Source organism: Schistocerca cancellata, chromosome 1 (genome assembly GCF_023864275.1).
Source record: "Schistocerca cancellata isolate TAMUIC-IGC-003103 chromosome 1, iqSchCanc2.1, whole genome shotgun sequence".
Classification (NCBI taxonomy): Eukaryota; Metazoa; Arthropoda; class Insecta; order Orthoptera; family Acrididae; genus Schistocerca; species Schistocerca cancellata.
In genome coordinates this window covers 1112230816-1112256634 of record NC_064626.1, presented here as the reverse complement: position 1 = coordinate 1112256634, position 25819 = coordinate 1112230816, and the positions used below count along the sequence as shown (strand labels likewise).

The 25819-nt window shown below is 43.9% G+C and overlaps 1 protein-coding gene across 2 annotated transcripts in view; it reads left to right on the top strand.

Moving 5' to 3' along the window:
* Positions 1–25444, top strand: part of LOC126163044 (innexin inx7) — a 165083-nt gene extending 139639 nt beyond the window's left edge. The window contains exons 2-3 of one of the 2 annotated variants that reach the window (XM_049919941.1): positions 7293–7544; positions 24318–25444. In XM_049919941.1, coding sequence (XP_049775898.1) covers positions 7293–7544; positions 24318–24803 — 738 coding nt within the window. In that variant the 3' untranslated portion in view covers positions 24804–25444. The remainder of the gene's footprint in view (positions 1–7292; positions 7545–24317) is intronic. The other variant, XM_049919931.1, reaches the window with a different exon arrangement.
* Positions 25445–25819: the final 375 nt, after the last annotated feature.

Here is a 25819-nt window from a genome sequence, read left to right as displayed (position 1 = left end):
AAGGAAACAAAAGAAAAATTGGGAGTAGGTATTAAAATCCATGGAGAAGAAATAAAAACTTTGAGGTTCGCCGATGACATTGTAATTCTGTCAGAGACAGCAAAGGACTTGGATGAGCAGTTGAACGGAATGGATAGTGTCTTGAAAGAAGGATATAAGATGAACATCAACAAAAGCAAAACGAGGATAATGGAATGTAGTCGAATTAAGTCGGGTGATGCTGAGGGAATTAGATTAGGAAATGAGACACTTAAAGTAGTAAAGGAGTTTTGCTATTTGGGGAGCAAAATAACTGATGATGATCGAGGTAGAGAGGATATAAAATGTTGACTGGTAATGGCAAGGAAAGCGTTTCTGAAGAAGAGAAATTTGATAACATCGAGTATAGATTTAAGTGTCAGGAAGTCATTTCTGAAAGTATTTGTATGGAGTGTAGCCATGTATGGAAGTGAAACATGGACGATAAATAGTTTAGACAAGAAGAGAATAGAAGCTTTCGAAATGTGGTGCTACAGAAGAATGCTGAAGATTAGGTGGGTAGATCACATAACTATTGAGGAAGTATTGAATAGGATTGGGGAGATGTCTGTGGCACAACTTGGCGGGAAGAAGGGATCGGTTGGCAGGACATGTTCTGAGGCATCAAGGGATCACTAATTTAGTATTGGAGGGCAGCGTGGAGGGTAAAAATCGTTGAGGGAGACCAAGAGATGAATACACTAAGCAGATTCAGAAGGATGTAGGTTGCAGTAGGTAGTGGGAGATGAAGAAGCTTACACAGGATAGAGTAGCATGGAGAGCTGCATTAAACCAGTCTCAGGACTGAAGACCACAACAACAGCAAGCCACAGCTACAAAATCTACAGAAATGTTGTATCAGCTTAATGTTCCCAAATGGAAATAATAAAGAAGCGTTTACAAACTTAGTTGCTGATGTTCGATGTGCGGATAAGGCGAAATTCGAAGAAGACGCTAACGATAACGTGATAGTAGCGGTGCAAGAAGGAAATGATTGACGAAACGGTAATGAAAGATGGAGATTGCAAAAGATGATGGAATTTGCGTCGTAATGACTTCTACGCACCTGGAAATTGAAATAAGGACACCGTGAATTCATTGTCCCAGGAAGGGGAAACTTTATTGTCACATTCCTGGGGTCAGATACATCACATGATCACACTGACAGAACCACAGGCACATAGACACAGGCAACAGAGCATGCACAATGTCGGCACTAGTACAGTGTATATCCACCTTTCGCAGCAATGCAGGCTGCTAGTCTCCCATGGAGACGATCGTAGAGATGCTGCATGTAGTCCTGTGGAACGGCTTGCCATGCCATTTCCACCTGGCGCCTCAGTTGGACCAGCGTTCGTGCTGGACGTGCAGACCGCGTGAGACGACGCTTCATCCAGTCCCAAACATGCTCAATGGGGGACAGATCCGGAGATCTTGCTGGCCAGGGTAGTTGACTTACACCTTCTAGAGCACGTTGGGTGGCACGGGATACATGCGGACGTGCATTGTCCTGTTGGAACAGCAAGTTCCCTTGCCGGTCTAGGAATGGTAGAACGATGGCTTCGATGACGGTTTGGATGTACCGTGCACTATTCAGTGTCCCCTCGACGATCACCAGTGGTGTACGGCCAGTGTAGGAGATCGCTCCCCACACCATGATGCCGGGTGTTGGCCCTGTGTGCCTCGGTCGTATGCAGTCCTGATTGTGGCGCTCACCTGCACGGCGCCAAACACGCATACGACCATCATTGGCACCAAGGCAGAAGCGACTCTCAACGCTGAAGACGACACGTCTCCATTCGTCCCTCCATTCACGCCTGTCGCGACACCACTGGAGGCGGGCTGCACGATGTTGGGGCGTGAGCGGAAGACGGCCTAACGGTGTGGGGGACCGTAGCCCAGCTTCATGGAGACGGTTGCGAATGGTCCTCGCCGATACCCCAGGAGCAACAGTGTCCCTAATTTGCTGGGAAGTGGCGGTGCGGTCCCCTACGGCACTGCGTAGGATCCTACGGTCTTGGCGTGCATCCGTGCGTCGCTGCGGTCCGGTCCCAGGTCGACGGGCACGTGCACACCTTCCGCCGACCACTGGCGACAACATCGATGTACTGTGGAGACCTCACGCCCCACGTGTTGAGCAATTCGGCGGTACGTCCACCCGGCCTCCCGCATGCCCACTATACGCCCTCGCTCAAAGTCCGTCAACTGCACATACGGTTCACGTCCACGCTGTCGCGGCATGCTACCAGTGTTAAAGACTGCGATGGAGCTCCGTATGGCACGGCAAACTGGCTGACACTGACGGCGGCGGTGCACAAATTCTGCGCAGCTAGCGCCATTCGACGGCCAACACCGCGGTTCCTGGTGTGTCCGCTGTGCCGTGCGTGTGCTCATTGCTTGTACAGCCCTCTCGCAGTGTCCGGAGCAAGTATGGTGGGTCTGACACACCGGTGTCAATGTGTTCTTTTTCCCATTTCCAGGAGTGTATATTTCAAAGTACAATTCCTCATTACCTGACAGCAATTTGTGAATTTCATTTGATAAATTTTTCGAAAATATTTTCTCGTCAGAATGTATGCTGCATCTACTCCTCATTTTGACTGTTCATCTGTTTACACTAAATAAATACGAATAGTAATTGCCTCTATAAATGCTAAATAGGCAGAGAGCTCTTCATTTCCGTTCGCAGTCGTCACCCCGAGAACAATCACCACGATAAACAGGTCGTCACATGTTGACTGTAGACACACGGATAACATTGTTGTTGGATACTGGTTTCTCGTCCACATTACTCTGTAAGTGCTCACTAAAATTTATGTGAGCCCATCACAGCTCAGAAACGCTTGACTGCGTAACAGATCGTATTTCAAAAAGGGAGCGAAATTATAAAAAGACTGATAAAAAACTGCTTCCCATAAGATTATTTAGTTAATGATTCATTGTGAGTTGAAAGGAATGTACCATAAATGGATAACTAAGCGCAGGAGGTTGGGCTCAAGGTGACTCAAGACAAAATTGAGTTCCTGCAAGGAGGGTGAAGACAAGACGCTGCAAGAATTTCTTGACACGAATTGCATGAGGTTCAACGGAGTTCACCAGTTCATATACTTGGGATCTTGGCTTACCAGCAACAACAACATAGAAATGGACATCAAGGGACAAAAATGTGAATGAAATGCACAAATTTCCTGAGGGAGACTCTCAGCTCAAAACCTGTATCAGCAAATACCGAGATTAGAATCTATTATGCAGTGACATGACCAGCAGTCATGTACGGTTCAGAAATCTGGAGCGTGACATAGCGTGAAAAGGAAAAACTGTTAATATTGGAAAGGAAAGTAATGAAGAAGATATGAGGGCCAACCTCTTGATGCAATAACCAGCAATATTACGGAAGCTGAAGAGCAAAAAAATCTGGAGGGCAGGCCTTATAGCTCGTATGCCAGAAGAAAGACAGGCGAAGAAACATTTGAGGGGAAACCAAACACCAGACTCCCCGTGAGACGACCAAGGCAGCGCTGGATGGATGGCGTAGTGAAGGACCTGGCATCCCTGGAGATTGAAGACACCTGGAGGAACCGAGCACAGAAAGAAAGAAATGGAGGCAGATTGTGGAAGCAGCACGTGCTATGCAGAGCCTGTGACCGCTAAATATTACTTTCTGTTCTATCCTATCTCGTCATTAGTTAAATAGTATATCAGTATAATTCTATAACAGCACATTTCAAAAGCTGAAGTCTAAACTATTTGTGGTCCATGTTTCACATCCGTACAAAGATGCATTCCAGAGAAGTATCTCTAACGAAAACTCCTTTTCACTTGGGCTAACAAATTTCTCATTTGCAGAAATACTATTCTCACCGTTGCCACTCTGCATTTAAGATCCTCTCTACTTCGACCATCATGTATTAATTTGCTATTTAACATTTGCTATTTAACATTTCGTCCATCATGTATTAATTTGCTGCCCAAATATGAAAACTAATTTTGCTATTTTAAGTGTCTCGTTCCCTAATATAATTCCTTCAGCATCGGCTAATTTAATTGTACTACGTTCCATTATCCTTGTTCTGCTTTGTTTAATGTTCCTCTTAAATCCTCCTTTCAAACCACTGCCCATTCCGTTCAATTGCAGTTCCCAACTCTTAGCTGTCGCTGACAGAATTGCAAAATCGTCGGTAAACCTCAAAGTTTTTATCTCTTTTTCCTGAATTCTAATTCCTTCTCCATATGTTTCTTTGGTCTCTTACTGCTTGCTCATTGTACAGACTGAATAACATCGTGGATAGGCTAAAGACTGTCTCACTCCCTTCGCAACTACTGTGTTTCTTTCGTGTCCGACTTTTACAAATGCCGTATGATTTCTACACAAGTTGTATATAATCTTTCGCTCCGAGTATTTTACCGCAGCTACCTTCAGAATTTCAAACAGTGCATTCTGCCTAACATTGTCAAGACTTGTAGGTGAACAATAGCGCTTTTAATATAAAAATTTTCTGTTTGTGATACTACGATATATTGTAAAAAGAGCTGTCACTGAATAAAACTGATCAGAGACCCAGAGGAGGGCCACTACATCTGTGAGGGAAACATCGGTTTCATTCAGTCACAGTTATTTTTACAATCTGGCGCGACACGTTACCCAGGAAACTTATGATAACTGATTCTCGTCATGGAAGCACACGGGATTATATAAGGTGCTTTATTAATTTTAAGATGTTCGTATTTTTTAATTAAGGTTGTTTGTGATCTGTACGTAATTAAAGAAACTGAAAACTCTCTATCACTCAACCACGATATTATTGCACATGGCCGTTATCGAAAATATGCGGTGACGTTACTGTTAACAAGTAGAGTGGTGACTAAGGAAAACAAATCACACTGTCAAGTCTTTCAGGTCAGACGTGCGTATACTATCAACCACGATTACGTTCTGTCTCACGAGAAGCCGACCGAAGCGCCCTAAGCCCAGGTGCAATAATATTGTGGTCGACTATCACTTCTTGCCTTACATTTTTGAATGGAACATTTGTGTCATGATAAGTATTGAGTCTTTTGAATAACTAATGGTAAAACAATTGCGTAGAACCATCTTTGGATGCTCCCAAATATTTCTTTACTTGGATTTTACAGTAAGAGAACTACACTGTTCTCCATTCCTATACTTGTTATCTACAAAAGGGACAGTATGCTCATTTTTTGACGATGCTAGTGGTAATTGTTTATGTGTATTAGAAATAAAGAACGATTCAGTGGAACCATTTAATATACCAATTATTTAAAATTAAGAGTATTTACTGCTATTTCTTCAATAAGGAACTGATACACAATGTCTCATGTCATTCAGTTAAGACAAAAATCATGAAACTACTGTGTCTACTATTCCATAATATTTTAGCGTTCTCAACTGGATATAGTTGTTCACACATTCAAAATCCTTAGCTACTTAACGTTTCCATTGGTAATAATTTTTGATTAACTGACTTCGTTATATCATCTCTCCTCTTTGATGATACGTGGCTAGGCATCCCGATAGTAATCATATGTCCCTCAGTGTTTTGTACATTTGCGTGTATGGTGATGTGTTTGTTACTACGTCTTACATGGAAATATGTTTAAGATTATTCTGAATTATTTCATAGCCAGGAAGACCTTTCTACTTATATTCTGTGGAAGCGACACTAGCATACTTCTTTTCTGTGGATGTGTATTACGTATCCTTGTATTTCCGACATGTTCTACGTCCTTGAGGACCTCCTCACTATGTATCTGTGGAACAAAAAGTATGTTGTCGGCTTATAATGGGAACTTCATATCTCATAAAAGTTATGTATGGTTTTCTTGCTTCACATGTTTGCCTGTCAGTAAAAGTAGCTTCTATTTCTTCTTTTCTTTTTTTGTTCACGAGAGCGCAGGTCATAGGTCATTACCTCTGCTTACGTTCCTAATAGCTGAAACACGAGGTTTTATACCTGATAACTCAATAAAAATATTTATTTTATGTATTTTTTAGATGTAAGGTTTTCATTCTAAGCCTATGATATCTAATCTTATCTCAAGAGAAATACAAGCTCTTCAGTCAACAGCTGTTTGAAATCTAAGTGATTTTCACGTAAGATTTTTTTTTTTAAATTGAAGTGTTTATAAATTCTGCTGTATATGGTCTTCTGGAGATTGCTGGCACAAATGAGATTGCTTAGTCTGTTATCTTCCTTTTAGTAAACTGATTTGACAACAACATATATAAGGGCGTTTGGGAAATTGCCACAGTAGAAAGTAGACAAAGAGAAGGACACAAAGAGTGTAGATGAATAGCTGACAGCTTGTTTCATAAAATTTCGGGCGTGCAGCAGCATAAATTCAGCTTCTTCTTCTAATATTTCGGCTGAATACCGTCCAGCCATCTTCAGAGTGATCGAGGTGACTAACGCTGGTTCGATCCTCGGTTGAAGAAGGACGGAGCAAGTGCTGGAGCGTCAGTCACCTCGGCTCGCTCTGAAGACGGCTGGACGGTATTCAGCCGAAATATTAGAAGAAGAAGCTGAATTTATGCGGCTGCACGCCCGAAATTTATGGAACAGTCTTAACGCCGCGAAAAGATGAAGATGCACAGGTGACAGTTTATATGTTATTGTCTCACAGTAGACTACACAATTTTTTCTACATTTGACTCAAATATAACATTTCCATCTACAAACTTTAATTTTTTTAATTTAGATATTGAGCAATGCAGCATATGGAAAAGGTTGTTTCGTGTTTCAAAGACTGTAACGTGGTGTGGGTTTTGACAAGGGCTGTTCTGTATTAAACTGCCTAGAAGATTTCAAATGTTTGCTGGACTGGGACTATACCCGAAATGTTGCCTTCCATGGCCTATGCTCTTACACTCCAAGTTATCTAGATATGACTCAAGACCCACCTTAACAGCTTTACTTCTTCCAGACCCTATCTTCTACTTTTCAAATGTCATAGAAGTTCCCCTGTAACCCTTGCAGGACCAACACTCCTGAAGGAAACGATATTGCGAACAAATGGCATCGCCAATGCCTACGGGATTGTTCCCACAAGTAAAACTGTGATATAAATAAAGAAAAGAGTGCAGTTAGTGAGTTGTGCCTGGATAGCTCGGTCGAAAGGAGCACTATCTGTGAGTGTCATGGTCTCGGGTTCGAATCCCAGTCCGACACACAATTTAAATCTGTCAGGAAATACTCCAAAACCACCGCACCCTCCACTGCAAAGTGAATGATAAATTCATTTTTGTCTCCTTGCAGAAGAAGATACCGTCCCGAAAGGCACGAGAAGAGAATATAGCTGTGGTGAGGAAGGCGTTCCTGGAGCGTCTGCACCTGAACCGGCCGTGGGCGATGTGGATGGTGTTCTGCGAAGTGCTCAACGCGGTCAACCTGGTGGCACAGTTCGCGCTCACCAACGCCTTCCTGGGTGGGCAGTTCCTCTCGCTCGGGCCGAAGGTCGTCGAGACCAGCGGCGACGACGCCGACATCCTAGACATCGTATTTCCCAAGGTACGCCCTAGACATAACTACCCATCAGCGTAAAGCAACTAACAGCTCAGTGGATGATCGTCACTGCCAGTTACAAAGACGCTGATGAGCCAAAACGTCATTTATGTATCGAACGATAAAAAAGAAATATACCAGGTGATCAAAAAGTCAGTATAAATTTGAAAACTGAATAAATCACGGAATAATGTAGATAGAGAGGTACAAATTGACACACGTGCTTGGAACATGGGGTTTTATTAGAACCAAAAAAATACAAAAGTTCAAACAAATGTCCGACATAGGGCGTTTCATCTGATCAGAATAGCAATAACTAGCATAACAAAGTAAGACAAATAAAAGATGATGTTCTTTACAGGAAATGCTCAATATGTCCGCCATCATTCCTCAACAATAGCAGTAGTCGAGGAATAATGTTGTGAACAGCACTGTAAAGCATGTCCGGAGTTATGGTGAGGTATTGGCGTCGGATGTTGTCTTTCAGCGTCCCTAGAGATGTCGGTTGATCACGATACACGTGCGACTTCAGGTGACCCCAAAGCCAATAATCGCACGGACTGAGGCCTGGGGACCTGGGAGGCCAAGCATGACGATTGTCGTGCGCAGTCACTGACGTTTTGCTGTCCAGCGCCATCTGTCGGACATTTTGTGAACTTTGTTGTTTTTTTTTGTTCTAATAAAACCCCATGTCACTCCAAGCATGTGTGTCAATTTTTACCTTTCTATCTACATTATTCCGTGATTTATTCAGTTTTCAAATTTATACTGACTTTTTGATCACCCGGTATATACAGGGTGATTCACGAAGATATGCAAATATTTTAATATGTTACTCTACAAGTAAAACTAAAGAAAAAAGTTCGTATAAACATAGGTCCGCAAATGTTTGGTACGGAATTACGGCTAATAAAAGAGATTTTGCCTAAAATTTAGGAAATTCGCTAATATGAAGCCATCGAAAAACTGTAAGAGGTTAAAGTAAAGCACGATTTCCATTTATTTTATTGTTATTGGCCTGGTGGATCTAATAAAACAGATCCCAGACGTGTATCTGCAGTAGTTTTCCAGGACTGATTATGAACGCTAGGTAGAGAACCTGTTTCCCGTAACATTCGAAATACTTCACTAATGGTTCGTGCATTCGGAATCCTCCTAGTTGGATAACGTACGCGATATTCGTAAACTGCTGCCATAAATAAACGCCATATCGGCGTATTTCTCTGTCGTAAATTTAAAAGGCATCCCTATTTCATAAATAATGTACAAACTACAATAGCTATCGTGTGGTTTCACTTAAATAAACAGTTGTTACTACACTATGTGATCAGAGGTATTCTGACACTCCCAAAATCATATGGTTTTCATGTTAGGTGCATTGTGCTGCCACCTATTGCCTGGTACTAAGTATCAGCGACCTCTGTAGGCATTAGACATCGTGAGAGAGCAAAATGGACCGCTCCACGGAACTCACGGACTTCAAACGTGAATTAGGTGTCACTTGTGTCATACGACTGTACGCAAGATTTCCACCCTTCTAAACAATCCCAGGTCCACTGTTTCCGATATGATAGTGAAGTGGAAACGTGAAGGGACACGTACAGGACAAAAGCGGCCTCGTCTGTTGACTGACAGAGACCGCCGACAGTTGAAGAGGGTCGTAATGCTTAATAGGCAGACATCTATGCAGACTATCACGCAGGAAATCCAAACTGCGTTAGGATCCACTGCAAGTACTATGACAGTTAGGCGGGAGGTTAGAAAACTTGGATTTCATGGTCGAGCAGCTGCTCATAAGTCTCACATCGCGCCGGTATATAAACGTAAGGAGCGTAAACATTTGACGATTGAACAATGGAAAAACGTTGTGTGGAGTGGCGAATCATGGTACACAATGTGGCTATCCGATGGCAGGGTGTGGGTATGGCGTATGCCCGGTGAACGTCCTCTGCCAGCATGTGTAGTGCCAAGAGTAAAATTCGGAGGCGGTGGTGTTATCGTGTGGTGGTCTTTTTCATGGAAGGGGCTTGCACCCCTTGCTGTTTTGCTTGGCACTATCACAGAACAGGCCTACATTGGTGTTTTAAGCAGCATCTTGCTTCCCACTGTTGATGAGCAATTAGGGGATGGCGATTGCATCTTTCAATACGATCGAGCACCTCTTGCTCATAATGCACGGCCTGTGTTGGTGTGGTTACACGACAGTAAGATCCCTGTAATGGACTGGTCTGCACAGAGTCCTGACCTGAATCCTATAGAACACCTTTGTTTGGAACGCCGACTTCATGCTAGGCCTAACCGACCGACATCGGTACGTCTCCTCAGTGCAGTACTCCGTGAAGGATGGGTTGCCATTCCCCAAGAAACCTTCCAGCACCTGATTGAACGTATACCTACGAGAGTGAAAGTTGTCTGAAGGCTAAGGGTGGGCCAACACCATACTGAATTCCAGAGTTACCGATGGAGGGCGCCACGAACTTTTCAGTCAGGTGTCCGGATACTTTTGATCGCATAGTGTATGTTGTTTCACTGAACAATACAGAAAACTAACTCGTTTCAAGGTTAGAAAACGACTGAAACAACTTACTAACGGTTGCCAAGAATGACATAAACGTTTCTACAATCTTAATGGAAAGTAAACAAATTTATTTATATAATGATCTCTACATCTCTGGATGTTTTGGAAAACTACTGCTTATATACGTCTCAAACATGTTTTATTAGATTTACCAGACCAATAACAACAAAATAAACGGAAATCATGCATTACTTTAACCTCGTACAGTTTTGCGATGGCTTCATATTAGCGAAGTTGCTGAATTTCAGGCAAAATCTTTTATTAGCCGTAATTTCGTAATTAAACCATTGGTGGTCTATGTTTATATGAACTTTTTTCTTTAGTTTTACTTGTAGAATAACGTATTAAAATATTTGCATATCTTCGTGAATCACTCTGTGTATACACAACATTTGTGGACATATGCGCACAATCAAAAACTCGTACAATTTCTGATACGTCTCCAGATCTAGTTGCCCGATTCATTCCATTGAGGATGAGAGCACTTAGTGACTCTCAACAATCTTCGCACTTAATTTTTTCTTCCATACTGTTCACAAAATGATGAAAGGAGAAAAGTTTATCGTTTGCTAAATTTTCCCTGTACATGCAGTAAAATTGCAGCATCGGGCATGACGTTTTAAATTATTACTTCTTTATCACTAACTACATACAGGGTGTTTCAAAAATGACCGGTATATTTGAAACGGCAATAAAAACTAAACGAGCAGCGATAGAAATACACCGTTTGTTGCAATATGCTTGGGACAACAGTACATTTTCAGGCGGACAAACTTTCGAAATTACAGAAGTTACAATTTTCAACAACAGATGGCGCTGCAAGTGCGAAAAGCGATACAATAAAGGATCTGTTTGAAAAATTTCAACGGACTGGGAACGTGACGGATGAACGTACTGGAAAGGCAGGGCGACCGCGTACGGCAACCACTGAGGGCAACGCGCAGCTAGTGCAGCAGGTGATCCAACAGCGGCCTCGGGTTTCCGTTCGCCGTGTTGCAGCTGCGGTCCAAATGACGCCAACGTCCACGTATCGTCTCATGCGCCAGAGTTTACACCTCTATCCATACAAAATTCAAATGCGGCAACCCCTCAGCGCCGCTACCATTGCTGCACGAGAGACATTCGCTAACGATATAGTGCACAGGATTGATGACGGCGATATGCATGTGGGCAGCATTTGGTTTACTGACGAAGCTTATTTTTACCTGGACGGCTTCGTCAATAAACAGAACTGGCGCATATGGGGAACCGAAAAGCCCCATGTTGCAGTCCCATCGTCCCTGCATCCTCAAAAAGTACTGGTCTGGGCCGCCATTTCTTCCAAAGGAATCATTGGCCCATTTTTCAGATCCGAAACGATTACTGCATCACGCTATTTGGACATTCTTCTTGAATTTGTGGCGGTACAAACTGCCTTAGACGACATTGCGAACACCTCGTGGTTTATGAAAGATGGTGCCCGGCCACATCACACGGCCGACGTCTTTAATTTCCTGAATGAATATTTCGATGATCGTGTCATTGCTTTGGGCTATCCGAAACATACAGGAGGCGGCGTGGATTGGCCTCCCTATTCGCCAGACATGAACCCCTGTGACTTCTTTCTGTGGGGACACTTGAAAGACCAGGTGTACCGCCAGAATCCAGAAACAATTGAACAGCTGAAGCAGTACATCTCATCTGCATGTGAAGCCATTCCGCCAGACACGTTGTCAAAGGTTTCGGGTAATTTCATTCAGAGACTACGCCATATTATTGCTACGCATGGTGGATATGTGGAAAATATCGTACTATAGAGTTTCCCAGACCGTAGCGCCATCTGTTGTTGACAATTGTAACTACTGTAATTTCGAAAGTTTGTCTGCCTGAAAATGTACTGTTGTCCCAAGCATATTGCAACAAACGGTGTATTTCTATCGCTGCTCGTTTAGTTTGTATTGCCGTTTCAAGTATACCGGTCATTTTTGAAACACCCTGTATGAAAAATATTTTGCCCACAGGATGCACCTATACCACTGAATGTATTTGCAAAATCAAGTAATTGTACGACACATAGTTCAGGAGTTATGACATCATAAACATTGACACGCGTGAGAAACTATGTTTTCTGAAAACGGAGCTCAGACCACCAAGACCATATTCCTCTATTCCTTGGTAATGAGAGCGCTTAACGACTTCTAGCAAAATGTAATTTCAAACGTTTTCTAAACGTTTCTCGCTTCTATGTTTCATGCAAAATATCTAACATATTATCTCAATTGTAATCATAAATTTGAAGCTCTGTCCCATATAGGTGGTCGATTGTCTAAAGAATCTGTAGTTTACTAGTTGTCAACTAAGCTAGCCTTGCTATTCTTTCGTGCCTCATCTTCTCATTTAATTTGTAACATTCTTCTGTAGCAACAGATTTTGAATTCCCCCAATTTATTTTGTTCTTGTTTTTCTTTAGTCCATATTGCACTTTCATGCAGTGCTTTAGATGCAGACACTCAGAACATCTTGCTCAGTTCCAAATCAGTATTTCATGCCATTAGAACTCTTTAGTTCAGGTACACATTTTCCTGATACATTCTACTTTCGATGCCCTTCCTGTTTTATTCATCCTCCGCAATCTTTTTCTCAGATGTTTTTCTTTCATTTATTCTGCTAATGTCCTCCAGTTTCGATGGAAGATTACTTGTTGTTCTCCTTTCTACCAGTTTTCCATCCTAGCTGTCTGTCAGTATACTGGCTTCTTTTATAAACATAAAGTATACGGCGCCAAGTGACTGCTGAGTCGCCAACTGTTCCACTTTATTCCAGAGACACATACGGATGCTCATTGCAATCAGTACTTTGATGCGGCCCGCCACGAATTCCTTTCCTGTGCTAACCTCTTCATCTCAGAGTAGCACTTGCAACCTACGTCCTCAATTATTTGCTTGACGTATTCCAATCTCTGACTTCCTCTACAGTTTTTGCCCTCTACAGCTCCCTCTAGTACCATGGAAGTCATTCCCTCATGTCTTAGCAGATGTCCTATCATCCTGTCCCTTCTCCTTACCAGTGTTTTCCACATATTCCTTTCCTCTCCGATTCGAGCACGGGGTCCCGGGTTCGATTCCCGGCGGGGTCAGGGATTTTCACCTGCCTCGAGATGACTGGGTGTTTGTGTTGTCCTCATCATTTCATCATCATCCAGGAAAGTGGCGCAATTGGATTGAGCAAAGATTGGGTAATTGTACGGGCGCTGATAACCACGCTGTTGAGCGCCCCACAAACCAAACATCATCATCATCATCATCATCCTCTCCGATTCTGCGTAGAACCTCCTCATTCCTTACCTTATCAGTCCACCTAATTTTCAACATTCGTCTATAGCACCACATCTCAAATGCTTCGATTCTCTTCTGTTCCGGTTTTCCCATAGTCCATGTTTCACTACCATACAATGCTGTACTCCAGACGTACATCCTCAGAAATTTCTTCCTCAAATTAAGTCCGGCATTTGATATTAGTAGACTTCTCTTGACCAGAAATGCCTTTTTTGCCATAGCGAGTCTGCTTTTGATGTCCTCCTTGCTCCGTCCGTCAATGGTTATTTTACTGCCTAGGTAGCAGAATTCCTTAACTTCATTGACTTCGTGACCATTAATCCTGATGTTAAGTTTCTCGCTGTTCTCATTTCTGCTACTTCTCATTACCTTCGTCTTTCTCCGATTTACTCTCAAACCATACTGTGTACTCATTAGACTGTTCATTCCGTTCAGCAGATCATTTAATTCTTCTTCACTTTCACTCAGGATAGCAATGTCATCAGCGAATCGTATCATTGATATCCTTTCACCTTGTATTTTAATTCCACTCCTGAACCTTTCTTTTATTTCCATCATTGCTTCCTCGATGTACAGATTGAAGAATAGGGGCGAAAGGCTACAGCCTTGTCTTACACCCTTCTTAATACGAGCACTTCGTTCTTGATCGTCCACTCTTATTATTCCCTTTTGGTTGTTGTACATATTGTATATGACCCATCTCTCCCTATAGCTTACCTCTACTTTTTTCAGAATCTCGAACAGCTTGCACCATTTTATATTGTCAAACGCTTTTTCCAGGTCGACAAATCCTATGAAAGTGTCTTGATTTTTCTTTAGCCTTGCTTCCATTATTAGCCTTAACGTCAGAATTGCCTCTCTCGTCACTTTACTTTTCCTAAAGCCAAACTGATCGTCACCTAGCGCATTCTCAATTTTCTTTTCCATTCTTCTGTATATTATTCTTGTAAGCAGCTTCGATGTATGAGCTGTTAAGCTGATTGTGCGATAATTCTCGCACTTGTCAGCTCTTGCCGTCTTCGGAATTGTGTGGATGATGCTTTTCCGAAAGTCAGATGGTATATCGCCAGACTCATATATTCTACACACCAACGTGAATAGTCGTTTTGTTGCCACTTCCCCCAATGATTTTAGAAATTCTGCTGGAATGTTATCTATCCCTTCTGCCTTATTTGACCGTAAGTCCTCCAAAGCTCTTTTAAATTCCGATTCTAATACTGGATTTCTTCTGGAAAGTTGGTCAGGCATTTTGTGGACATCCGTTGCCGGTAAGTCAGATAGACTTGTTTCCTGAAGAAGAGACGGAAGACTGGTTTCGGTTGCGCCAGTGGGTCGTGTTGCAAGCCGTGGAGATGGTAACGAAAAACATTATTTTTCTTCACTTTTCGAAACGCATGCCACCTACTCCTTATTTAGGAGGTGAGAGTGTATGCAAAGTTTCCTGCCGATACAAACCTATTACAGCTAAAGACTTGTCGTTAACGAACTTTATGGAAAGCATGGTTCAAATGACTCTAAGCACTATAGGACTTAACATCTGAGGTCATCAGTCTCCTAGAACTTAGAACTACTTAAACGTAACTAACCCAAGGACATCACACACATCCATGCCCGAGGTAGGGTTCGAACCTGCGACCGTAGCAGTTACGCGGTTCCGGACTGAAGCGCCTAGAACCGCTCGGTCACAGCGGCCGGCTGGCAAGCATGTAGGGCTATGTTGCGAAACTATTCGTCACTGCCTGACAAAAAGGTGAAGCCCCAGGACACAAGGTGGACCATCAATGAAACTTCGTACGAGTACACATCATCGACGAATATGATTAAAGAGTGCCAGTTCTGTGTGATGGGTAGAGTGGCCACAAGGGTGCATTAGAATTTGTCCGCATTTAGAATTGTTATCACGACATGTAGGGGATATGGAGGGAAAGAACAGCGTCAGATGTTGAGTGATCACTGTGAGGGGCATGGAGATGCTGCGCATTTGTGTGAGACAGCGTTATCAGCACCTGACGGAGACTGAAAGGGGCCTCGTTGTTTGTCTCCATTTGGCAGTCTGATCGAATCATGCAATACCAAGATTTATGTAGCATTCGGATGTGACAGTACCCCAGCGTTGGACTGCATGGGAACATTAGGGCAGCTATAATCATCGTCAAGTTTCCAGTCGACAGTGCTTGACGCCGCGAGGAAGAACCGACGTCCTCGGACTACCTGGTACATTCTGTGTCATACTGCACCACTGATCAGAGCCAGACTCGTAATTGCTGTCCCATGTACTGGCTCTCCCTAACACAACAACGCAGATAGCTGTGTTTGGGGTGGTCCTGTGATCGGGAAGGATGGACTGCTGCTGGCAAATGGCGTCGCATTGTGTTCTGCACTAGCCAAAATGACTATCAGCAACGACTACGGCGACAATCTGGGAAGAGATTCCGTTCTCTCACAGTTTTGGAGAAGCACAGTGCCTCGGGCATGGGTGTTTGTGATGTCCTTAGGTTAGTTAGGTTTAACTAATTCTAAGTTCTAGGGGACTAATGACCTCAGAAGTTGAGTCCCATAGTGCTCAGAGCCGAGAAGCACAGTGGTGTTACACCTGACGTCTCGGTGTAGGGAGCAATCGGATTTGACATCACATCACTGCTGGTAGTGATAGAGAAAACTCTGACGGCACAACGGTACATCACAGACATCCTGCATCCTCACGTGTTATCATTCATGTGATAATATCATGATGCTATTTTTCAATAAAACATTGCACATCTGCTCGTGTCCATGAACTATCAGCGTGACGCTGAGCGACTCCCATGACCATCAAGTTTCTCAGGTCTGTCCCTGATAGGGACTAGTGATAGGCGACCGTTTTTCATCAAAAGTGCCGCATATCATAATAAAACTCAATAAAATTGATAAACCCATCTCTTGTAAACCTATTCCCATCGAAAAATGGAAGTATTGATACAGTTGGCGTCACTGACTGCCATATATACCCACAAAATTTCCATATTAACTTCTTCTGGAGGGTTACTTAAATGGGTAGTTGAGAGTCCTATAGAATGCATGTTGAGCGAATAAGCCTCGCAGAGCAGAGATGGAAGGGCCAATGTCAAGGCATTATTCGTAGGGAGCTACAGTTCCTTTTCAAAGTGCACGTGCCTCCACCTCCGAGGGAGACACCAGTGGGAAGCTTCTAGGACCAGTGCACTGGTTATGAGCAAACGCCACCCGGACAGATACCGTCTGTGCTTCCTCAGACGGCAATAGTGTTGCCATCCTACATGACGGGAGGCTACTGAGTACTAAAAGACTGTTTTAACAGGGACATGGGCGCATTGCGACTTTTACCCGGCAATCTAACAGCGACACGACGTGCAGAATTCAAAAGAGATGAGCCCTGCAAGAGTACCATATTCTGAGATATGATGGCGATTGACAGTTTAGAGTAGGGGCGGCCAAGATGTCGGCTCACCGGCTGTGCCCGGGTATTGCTCCTTCCAGGAAGCTACAGACCTATCTTCTTACTAACAGCCCTCAGGAAAATCCTAGAACCCCTCCGAAAATTCCTAACCGAAAGGGGCCGCGCGGTCTTGGGCGTCTTGTTACGGTTCGCGCGGCTCCTCACGTCGAAGGTTAGAGTCCTCCTTCGGGCATGGGTGTGTGTTGTTCTTAGGGTAAGTTACTTTAAGTTAGGTTAAGTAGTGTGTAAACTTAGGGACCGATGACCCCCGCAGTCCCATAAGATCTTACTACAAATTTCCAATTTTTCCTAACCGAAAACAATATTCTCATGCCTGAGCAGTTTGGCTTCCGCCCTGAGTACTCCACCATCCTGCAATCCCAACGCTTGGATGAGCACACCTTCCTGGCCAGGCGAAGAGAGAATCAACATAATCAGTATTCCTTGACGCTGCGAAAGCGTTTGATCGCGTCTGGAATGATGGCCTTATTTACGAACTTCATAATTCACGCTGCCCAGAACACTTAAACTAGATCTTCGATTCGTTTCTTATGAGACGGCAGTTTTTCATTAGAAACGGAACGCGGTCCAGACAGATACGTCCGACTGTGGTCCTCTCCTACACTCCATCTAAACCAACGGCATACCCAAGCAAGTCGGTGGTGAAATAGCCTTAAACATCGACGACACGGCCATATACAAGAGTAGCAGAAACCTTTTATTCATTCAACGTAAATTGCAAGAACACCTAGACAAAATCTCGCAGTGATGTGATGTATGGAATGTGAAAATTAATCCCATTAAATGCCAGGCCATACACACTGAAGCACCAAAGAAGCTGGTACAGGCATGCGTATTCAAATACAGAGATATGTAAACCGGCAGAATACAACGTTGCGGTCGGCAACGACGATATAAGACAACAAGCGTCTGACGCAGTTGTTAGCTCGATTACTGTTGCTACAATGGCAGGTTATCAACATTTACGTGAGTTTTAACTTTGTGTTATAGTCAGCGCAAGAGTGATGGGACATAGCATCTCCGAGGTAGCGATTAAGTGGGGATTTTCCCGTACGACCATTTCACGAGTATACCGTGAATATCAGGAATCTGGTAAAACATCAAATATCCCACATCGTTGCGGCCGGGAAAAGATCCTGAAAAAAGGGGACCAACAACGACTGAAGAGAATCGTTCAAGGCGACAGAAGTGCAATACTTCCGCAAATTGCTGCAGATTTCAGCAATGGGCCATCAACAAGCGTAGCGTGAGAACCATTCAACGAAACATCATCCACATAGGCTTTCGCAGTCGAAGGCCCACTCATGTAACTTCGATGACTGCACGACACAAAGCTTTACGCCTCGCCTGGGCCCGTCAACACCGAAGTTGAACTGTTGATAACTGAAAACATGTTGCCTGGTCGGACGAGTGTTGTTTCAAACTTTATCGAACAGATAGACGTGTACAGGTAAGCAGACAATCTCATGAACCCTGCACGGCGACTTTTCCAGCTGGGGGAGGCTCTGTAATGGTGTGGCGCGTGTGCAGTTGGAGTGATATGGGACCACTGATACGCCTAGATACGACCCTGACAAGTGACACGTACGTAAGCATCTGTCTCATCACCTGCAGTCGTTCATGTCTATTGTGCATTCCAGCAGGACAATGTGACACTCCAAACGTCCAGAATTGCTACAGAGTGGCTCCAGGAAGATTATTATGAGTTTAAACACTTCCACTGGCCACCAAACTCCCCAGACATGAACATTACTGAACAGCTGTGGGATGACTTGCAACGTGCTGTTCAGAAGAGATCTCCACTCCCTCGTGCTCTTACGGATTTATGGACAGCCCTGCAGGATTCATTGTGTGAATTCCCTTCAACATTACTTCAGACATTAGTCGAGTCCATGCCACGTGTTGCGGCACTGCTGTGTGTTCGCGAGGGCCCTACATGGTATTAGGCAGGTGTAACAGTTTCTTTGGCTCTTCTGTGTACTTCACTACAGAACTGGCTACTCACGATCTTAGGACGGGTTCTGCCCTGGCATGACTCAATGACGTACCCGGGCCTCGAAACAGACAGGCTCCTCTCATGGCTAAAATAGATCACAAAAGCTACGAATAAAGGTTGCACTCTTCTTTTGTTGTCTGTATCCTCTCTTAAAGGGTGAAGGATTGACCATAGAATGCGAAATGTTCTGGCGGCAGCTCATACTTCTGGTCATACTGTATGGCTCGCGAGTGTGGTCTTTGGCGCAAGACACCACCCTCCTAAACGTCCAACGTCTCCAGAACAAGGCCTTCTGCATCATCTCAGGTGCTGGCACGTATGTTCCAAACACACACATAAGAGCTCTATTAAACCAGCCCATTATCTACAAAATCATTAAAGATAAATCAATGAAATATTGTGAAAAAACAAGGTGTCCATATTTTAATTCTGTTGTAACCTGCATTGGTACTCCGTAAACGTAACTGTTCTTTGTTATTTTGCATCTTGTGTGTAAAATGAAAGAATCGTATGGCATTGATGGCCGGGAGGCCCCATCTGGGGGAGTTCGGCCGCCTAGTTGCAAGTCTTATTGCAGGTCATGCCACATTGGGTGACTTGCGTGTCGGTGATGATGATGATGATGTTGATGATGATGATGATGATGATGGAAGCACAACACCCAGTCCACGAGTGGAGAAAATTTCCAACCAGGCCGGGAATCGAACCCAGGCCCGCTGCAGGGTAGGCAAGCAGGTTACCACTCACCTTAGCAGGCGGACACGTTGTGTGATTTGCAGTCTATGGCAATTTGTAATAAATAGGACTACATAGTGCCCATTGTTTCATTCATTATTTAGATAAAATCTCCACCATTATCATCAAATGGTTCAAATGGCTCTGAGCACCATGGGACTTAACATCTAAGGTCGTCAGTCCCCAGAACTTACTTAAACCTAACTAACCTGAGGACATTACACACATCCATGCCCGAGGCAGGATTCGAACCTGCGACCGTAGCGGTCGCGCGGTTCCAGACTGTAGCGCCTAGAACCACTCGGCCACTCCGGCCGGGCCATTATCATCCTTGTCAGTTACAGCAGCCATGTTTCATCTATGTTATAACACCCCTGTTTAATTAATTCACTTCACTAAGTTGTCCATTGTACAATACCTGTAGTCAAAATCACGTGATTCTATGGGGAACGATCTGTTTATTGGTGAGGTCACCCGATACAAGTCATTGTGATATCCACAAGGGTATGTCGACTGCTCAGCCTTAACCTTACACCAGCTCGGACATCAGCTACTTTCTAGTTCCAGTGTCCAGGACATCAGGGATCATCTGAAAACGTTGGGGGCCAGTTTGCCTCAGACGGGGATACAATCAGAATCAGGGCGTGCATCCAGGCCACAGGCCAGAGGCGGTGCAACCGTGTAATGACAAGCGGGTCCATACTGGCGAGTTCCTCGTAAATTTGATTCGATTTTGTAATCATTGAAATAATATCAGATACGCTCTCAATCATTCTGCCGTTCTGGGAACTTCAATGTTTTATCGGACAGTGTTCTTTGCTGCTCCCTCTCGTTTGTATTAATCATCAGTTAAAAGCCTCGTTCTGGGCGTATTACGGTCGCAGAGTTTCGTGGGTCCCGTACTTGAATCCTAACGTTGTAACAGCCAGTTGGTAATTCGACATGAGTTGTGGCACCGCATATTCTTTCTTTATAGCTTCTTATGTACTTTCTCTGTGTGTGTTCAGTGCCTTTCTTTATTGCAGTTAATGTGTGATTTTGTAACGATTGCAATACCAGTAACCCATTGTCACGTATCGTACGTCTTTAGTATTTGGTGATATGTATACTCAAATTGTACGTAATTGGCATCCTCACTGCCTTTTATAATATGATTTACAAATACATTGTTTTATACTACATCGTTTAGCGGTTCCTTAAGCCGAAGTGCATCCCGTTACATATGTTCCTCATGGTCACAGTCTCGGTTTTTGGTAATAGACTGAGCTGTCAACATTATACAAACAGGTACATGAATGTGTTTTGTTGCAGCGAAAGGGGTAAGTTTGACGCTGTACTAGTCTACGAGATGCAGGGAAGACAGAGCAAAGGTTACGTCCGTTGCACACAGCTACAGTTCTAATAAGAAAAATCGGCAGTTCCAGGGCAAAATTCTGGCAGTGAATTCATCTTAAAATCAATTTTTTTCAAAGAATTTTGGTGCATTCTGCTAATGCTGTCAGAAAGCACATAAGTTTCGTAACCCTATTTACCAGAAACTTCGCTCAGTGAAAAAGCGCTCGAAATAAGCGAACACATGTCTCTGCTTAGCAGTAGATAGTCGATCGTTTCAGAGAAAACGAAAGTGAAAATTTTCAAGGTACTTTATATGCCTTTTAGACCGCAATTAGTTCAGCGGAAGTCGTGGTGAATGGCTAACGTCGGAGTATCACAGTTTTGAGGCCCGTGCTCGAAACCAGATTATTACTTTTCTTTTACTTTTTAAATTCCTTTTTAATGTATCTACGCTTGCCATAGAAGACTAATACACAAATGTGGAAAACAATAAATGAATGAAAAAAATTGAAATTTTTTCAGTGAAATTTCTCTTTTCTTATCTTGTCAGTAGTCTTGGTGGTGTTCCGTGCTTGTTCCCGAGAAATGAGTTTTGGTCGGCCAGCAGGTACACCTGTTTATTACTGCAACCTGCGAGGAGGGTCTCGTATTCAATCAATTCTGACTGCCCAGCTAGATTTGTTCTCTTGAGAGAATCAGTAAGAGAAACACGTCAGTCCTGAATTAGTTCTCAGAGCTAATAGACAGCAATGGATTACACACATGTATGATAAATGTAGGTAACTTATTGTGAACCCCAACTTAGTCTTACAATTAATAACACTATTACAGTACAGATAATATAACGCCCTTGTAACTCTAACTCGACAAGAAATATTCGTGTAGTACTGTTTTCAGTGAAATTACTGTTTAGTATCTCGTCAGTAATACTGGTGGTGTTGCGTGCACGTTCTCGAGAAGTGGGGTTTGGTCACCCAGCAAGTACACCTGTTTATTCCTCCAGCCTGCAAGGAGTGTCCCGTATTCAATCGATTCTTAGCTGCCCAGCTGGTTCTGTCCTCTTGAGGGAATCAGTAAGGGAAAAACATCAGTCCCGAATTAGTTCTCAAAGCGAATAGACAGCGATGGATCATGCATGTATATTCTATATAATAAATGTAGGTAACAAATTATGAAACTCAGTTGTAATTTTACACAACCGCACGACCGCTACGGTCGCAGGTTCCAATCCTGCCTCGGGCATGGATGTGTGTGATGTCCTTAGGTTAGTTAGGTTTCAGTAGTTCTAAATTCTAGGGGACTTATGACCACAGCAGTTGAGTCCCATAGTGTTCAGAGCCATTTGAACCATTTTTTTGTAATTTTACAATTAACATAACGCCCTTGTATCCCCTAACTTGATAAGAAACATTCGTGTAGTAACCGTATAGGGGTAGATAAATCGAAAAGGAAAAAGGTAAAATAAAGACAATAATCTGGTTTCGAACACGGGGCAGGCCGCGACGCTAGCTGCTGTGCAGCCACTTCAGCTGAACTTAACAATTCCTAAAAGACACGCAAAGTGTCTCGACACCTTTGACTGTCGTTTTCTCAGAAACGGTTGAGCCTACGGATGAGCCGAGACACATTTTCGCTTATTTTGACTCCTCTTCCAATGAGCGAAGTTTCTGGGAAATGGGGTTATGGCACTTGCCGTGTTCTTCTCATGAGTTCAAGGCAGTTTGGGGTTTAAATGATATAAGTTTAAATTTTTTCTTATAAGAATGAGATTCATTTCAATACAACTCAGGACAGTAATTTACGAGCAGTATCCTTGATACAAGTTTCAGCAAGTTACACTACCTTTTGTGGAAATTGCAACACCAAGAAGAAAACGCATGCATTCAATTAATTAAATACAACAGGTTAGGTACACGACAAGTAACAAATGATTACCTTTACAAATCTGTACATGTTCTTTGAGCCCTACTATTCACTATGTCGTGTTGCCACCATGCGCTGAAATTAGAGCTGCTATACGCCGTAGCATTGAATCAGTAAGGTTCTGAATACATTCCTGAGGGATTTCCCTCCGCACATTTTGAATCCGAACCCACAAATCCGTGACACCAGTTACTGGAGGACCGTGACGCACCTAATGCCGACCAATCATATCCCGGACATGTTCGATGGGCGACATTTCTGGCGAACGTGCAGGCTAGGGAAGCAATGGTACCCGTCACTCTTCGAAGAATGCCTGTACATTGTGGCCGGGCATTGTCCTGTTGAAATGTGGCCTGTGGAGATGCCTGAAGCAGGGGGAGTACCTCAGGCTCCGCAACCTCCGTTAGGTACTGGTTGCTGTTCAAAGTGCCCGCAGTACGTACGAGGCGAGATCGTTTGTTGTAACCAATGGCGCCCCAAAGCATCACGCCTGGTGTTTGTCAGCTATGCCGCTCCACAATGCAGCCTTCCAGGTTGCTCTCACCACGGTACCGCCGGACACGTATTTTGCCATCACTGTAGGACATGTTGAAGCGGGACACATTCGAAAAGATTACATGTTGCCACTCAGCAACCCAGTGACGGTGTTCACGTGCCCATTGGAGCTGGAGGAGCTTGTGGTTTCTGGACAATGGAAGTCGGCGTAATGGCATGCGTGCAACCAGTCCAACCTGCAGCAGACGGCGACGAACCGTCGCTGCAGACAAGTTCACACCTGTTGCAGTGCTCCAGCGACGAGCCAACACTGTGGATGACACTGTACAGTCCGTAATGGCCATCCATCCAGACAAGATGGTCATCCCGTGCTGTGGTCATGTTTCGTGGTCCAGTTCCCGCTCGCCGCTGCGTACGACCTTCCTCTATCCACTGCTTCCACAACGCATCACTGTCGTAGCAGCATGCCCTGTGCGAGCCGAAGTGTCACGGTATGACAACGCCGCTTTCCGGAGATCGATCATTCTGCCCCGTTCGAACTAGCTCACATGCCGGTATGGCTCCCTTTGACGTAGAGGAGGCATACTGGCACTCACTGTATTGTTTCCACCTTGTGTGACAGCTCTGCAGCGACTACACTAGGCGCAACGCCGACCCTGTCGGTCCGACACAAGAGGGCTCTTCTCGGCCTACGTGGACTCCATATCGCTGCGAAACGTATCATGTATTGCTTGCACGCCCATCGCCACTTCCACCAAGTGTGGCGCTATACGGGTAATTCCTTCTCGGCGTTTTGCATTTTTCACAAACGGCAGTGTATTTTCATTTGCTCATGTTTAAAATACGAACGTTGCAAAGTACAGTCAGTAAAGGTCAGACCAACAGAACGTTAGCAGTGTTTAATTGTAGCCTCGCTTTTTGATTGCAGGTGACGAAGTGCACCTTCCACAAATACGGTCCGTCGGGCAGCCTGCAAAAGCACGACGCGCTGTGCGTGATGGCGCTCAACATCATCAACGAGAAAATATACGTGTGCCTGTGGTTCTGGTTCGTCATCCTGTCCGTGGCCACGGCGCTGGGTCTCCTCTGGCGCCTCTTCACGTTTGTCTTCCACTCGCGCAGCAACGCCTTCAACCGGCGCATCTTCAAGCTGGCCACGCCCCAGCAACTGGAGCCGTACGAGATGATCACCGTCACCCGCAAGTGCTACTACTCCGACTGGCTCTTCCTCTACTACCTCGCCAAGAACCTTGACGGATTCGTCTTCAAGGACATCTTCGTCGGCCTCGCCATAGATTTCGACAACGCCGACACCAAAGCGCTCGAGGATCTAGCCGACGGCGCCAGTTCAAAGGCTACTACTATCGTCACCGATGAGGAGAAGGAACCTCTTCAGGAGAAGAAAGACTCTTGAGTCTTCGGTGCGCTAGCAGCAGTCACTCCTTCTGCACAGGAACTGCTGTGAGGAAACAAAGACTGACAGTTGTGAAACGAATCGACCCACTCGTTTACTGTTACTACCAAACTTGGAATCGGGAACTCGTTATTCACGTCAACGTGTTACAGATTATTTAGACGCTGCACGATAAGCTGCGGTGTAGCAATGGATATTTTTCAATATTAATCTTCTGCGAAATGCTGCACTTTGCAGTATTTTCTATATTTTCTATATTCAGGAAACGATCAAATACTAGTCACGTAACAGCTTGTTTGTAACTCTCCACCCAAACCCTTTACTCTTTCTATTCTTCTCAGACCTCTTCCCTTCATCTTAGTCTCTCTAAGTGTGTGTGTGTTTGGACACGTGATTATCTGCAGGCATCTGTGAACATTCATGAGCATGTGCACACATGTACGTACTTGTGTGACTAACACGAGTATCGTTTTCAAGGTATTTGGAATTCTTTCTTTACATTTTATTTTTGAGAAATGCATAACTTTTAAGTTGCGAGATTTTTTTTCTGCCAGATTCAATGTGATTCTGTAAGTGACTCTGTGACAGTTTCAAAATGTAATTAACGATGTTTTTCTAAAAAGAATAAACCTTTATTCAATTTTTTTTCCTAGGTCAACAGTTTGGATGTTTTAAGTCAGTCTCACCGGACATGATGTTCGTATGAAGAGGAAATAGTAAACTAGAATATTTTAAAAGAATAACCAATCTAAACCTCTCCTTTAATCGTTCCTTTTGTGGGTACTAAGAAAGAGAGCCCATAGTTCATAAAATGAAAGAAATATACCAGGCTGTGGAACATCAGGCAACCTCTACTCATAGAGCAGGAGACGCCACACGTCCGCACTCACGGGAAATTACGTTCCACATAAAATATTAAGCTCCAGACCAACTGTGCGATTAGAGTAGCAAGTTTTGTGTAAAACCTACAGTAACTATTCAATTGATTAAATCTGTCTCTTTCCATCATATGTCTG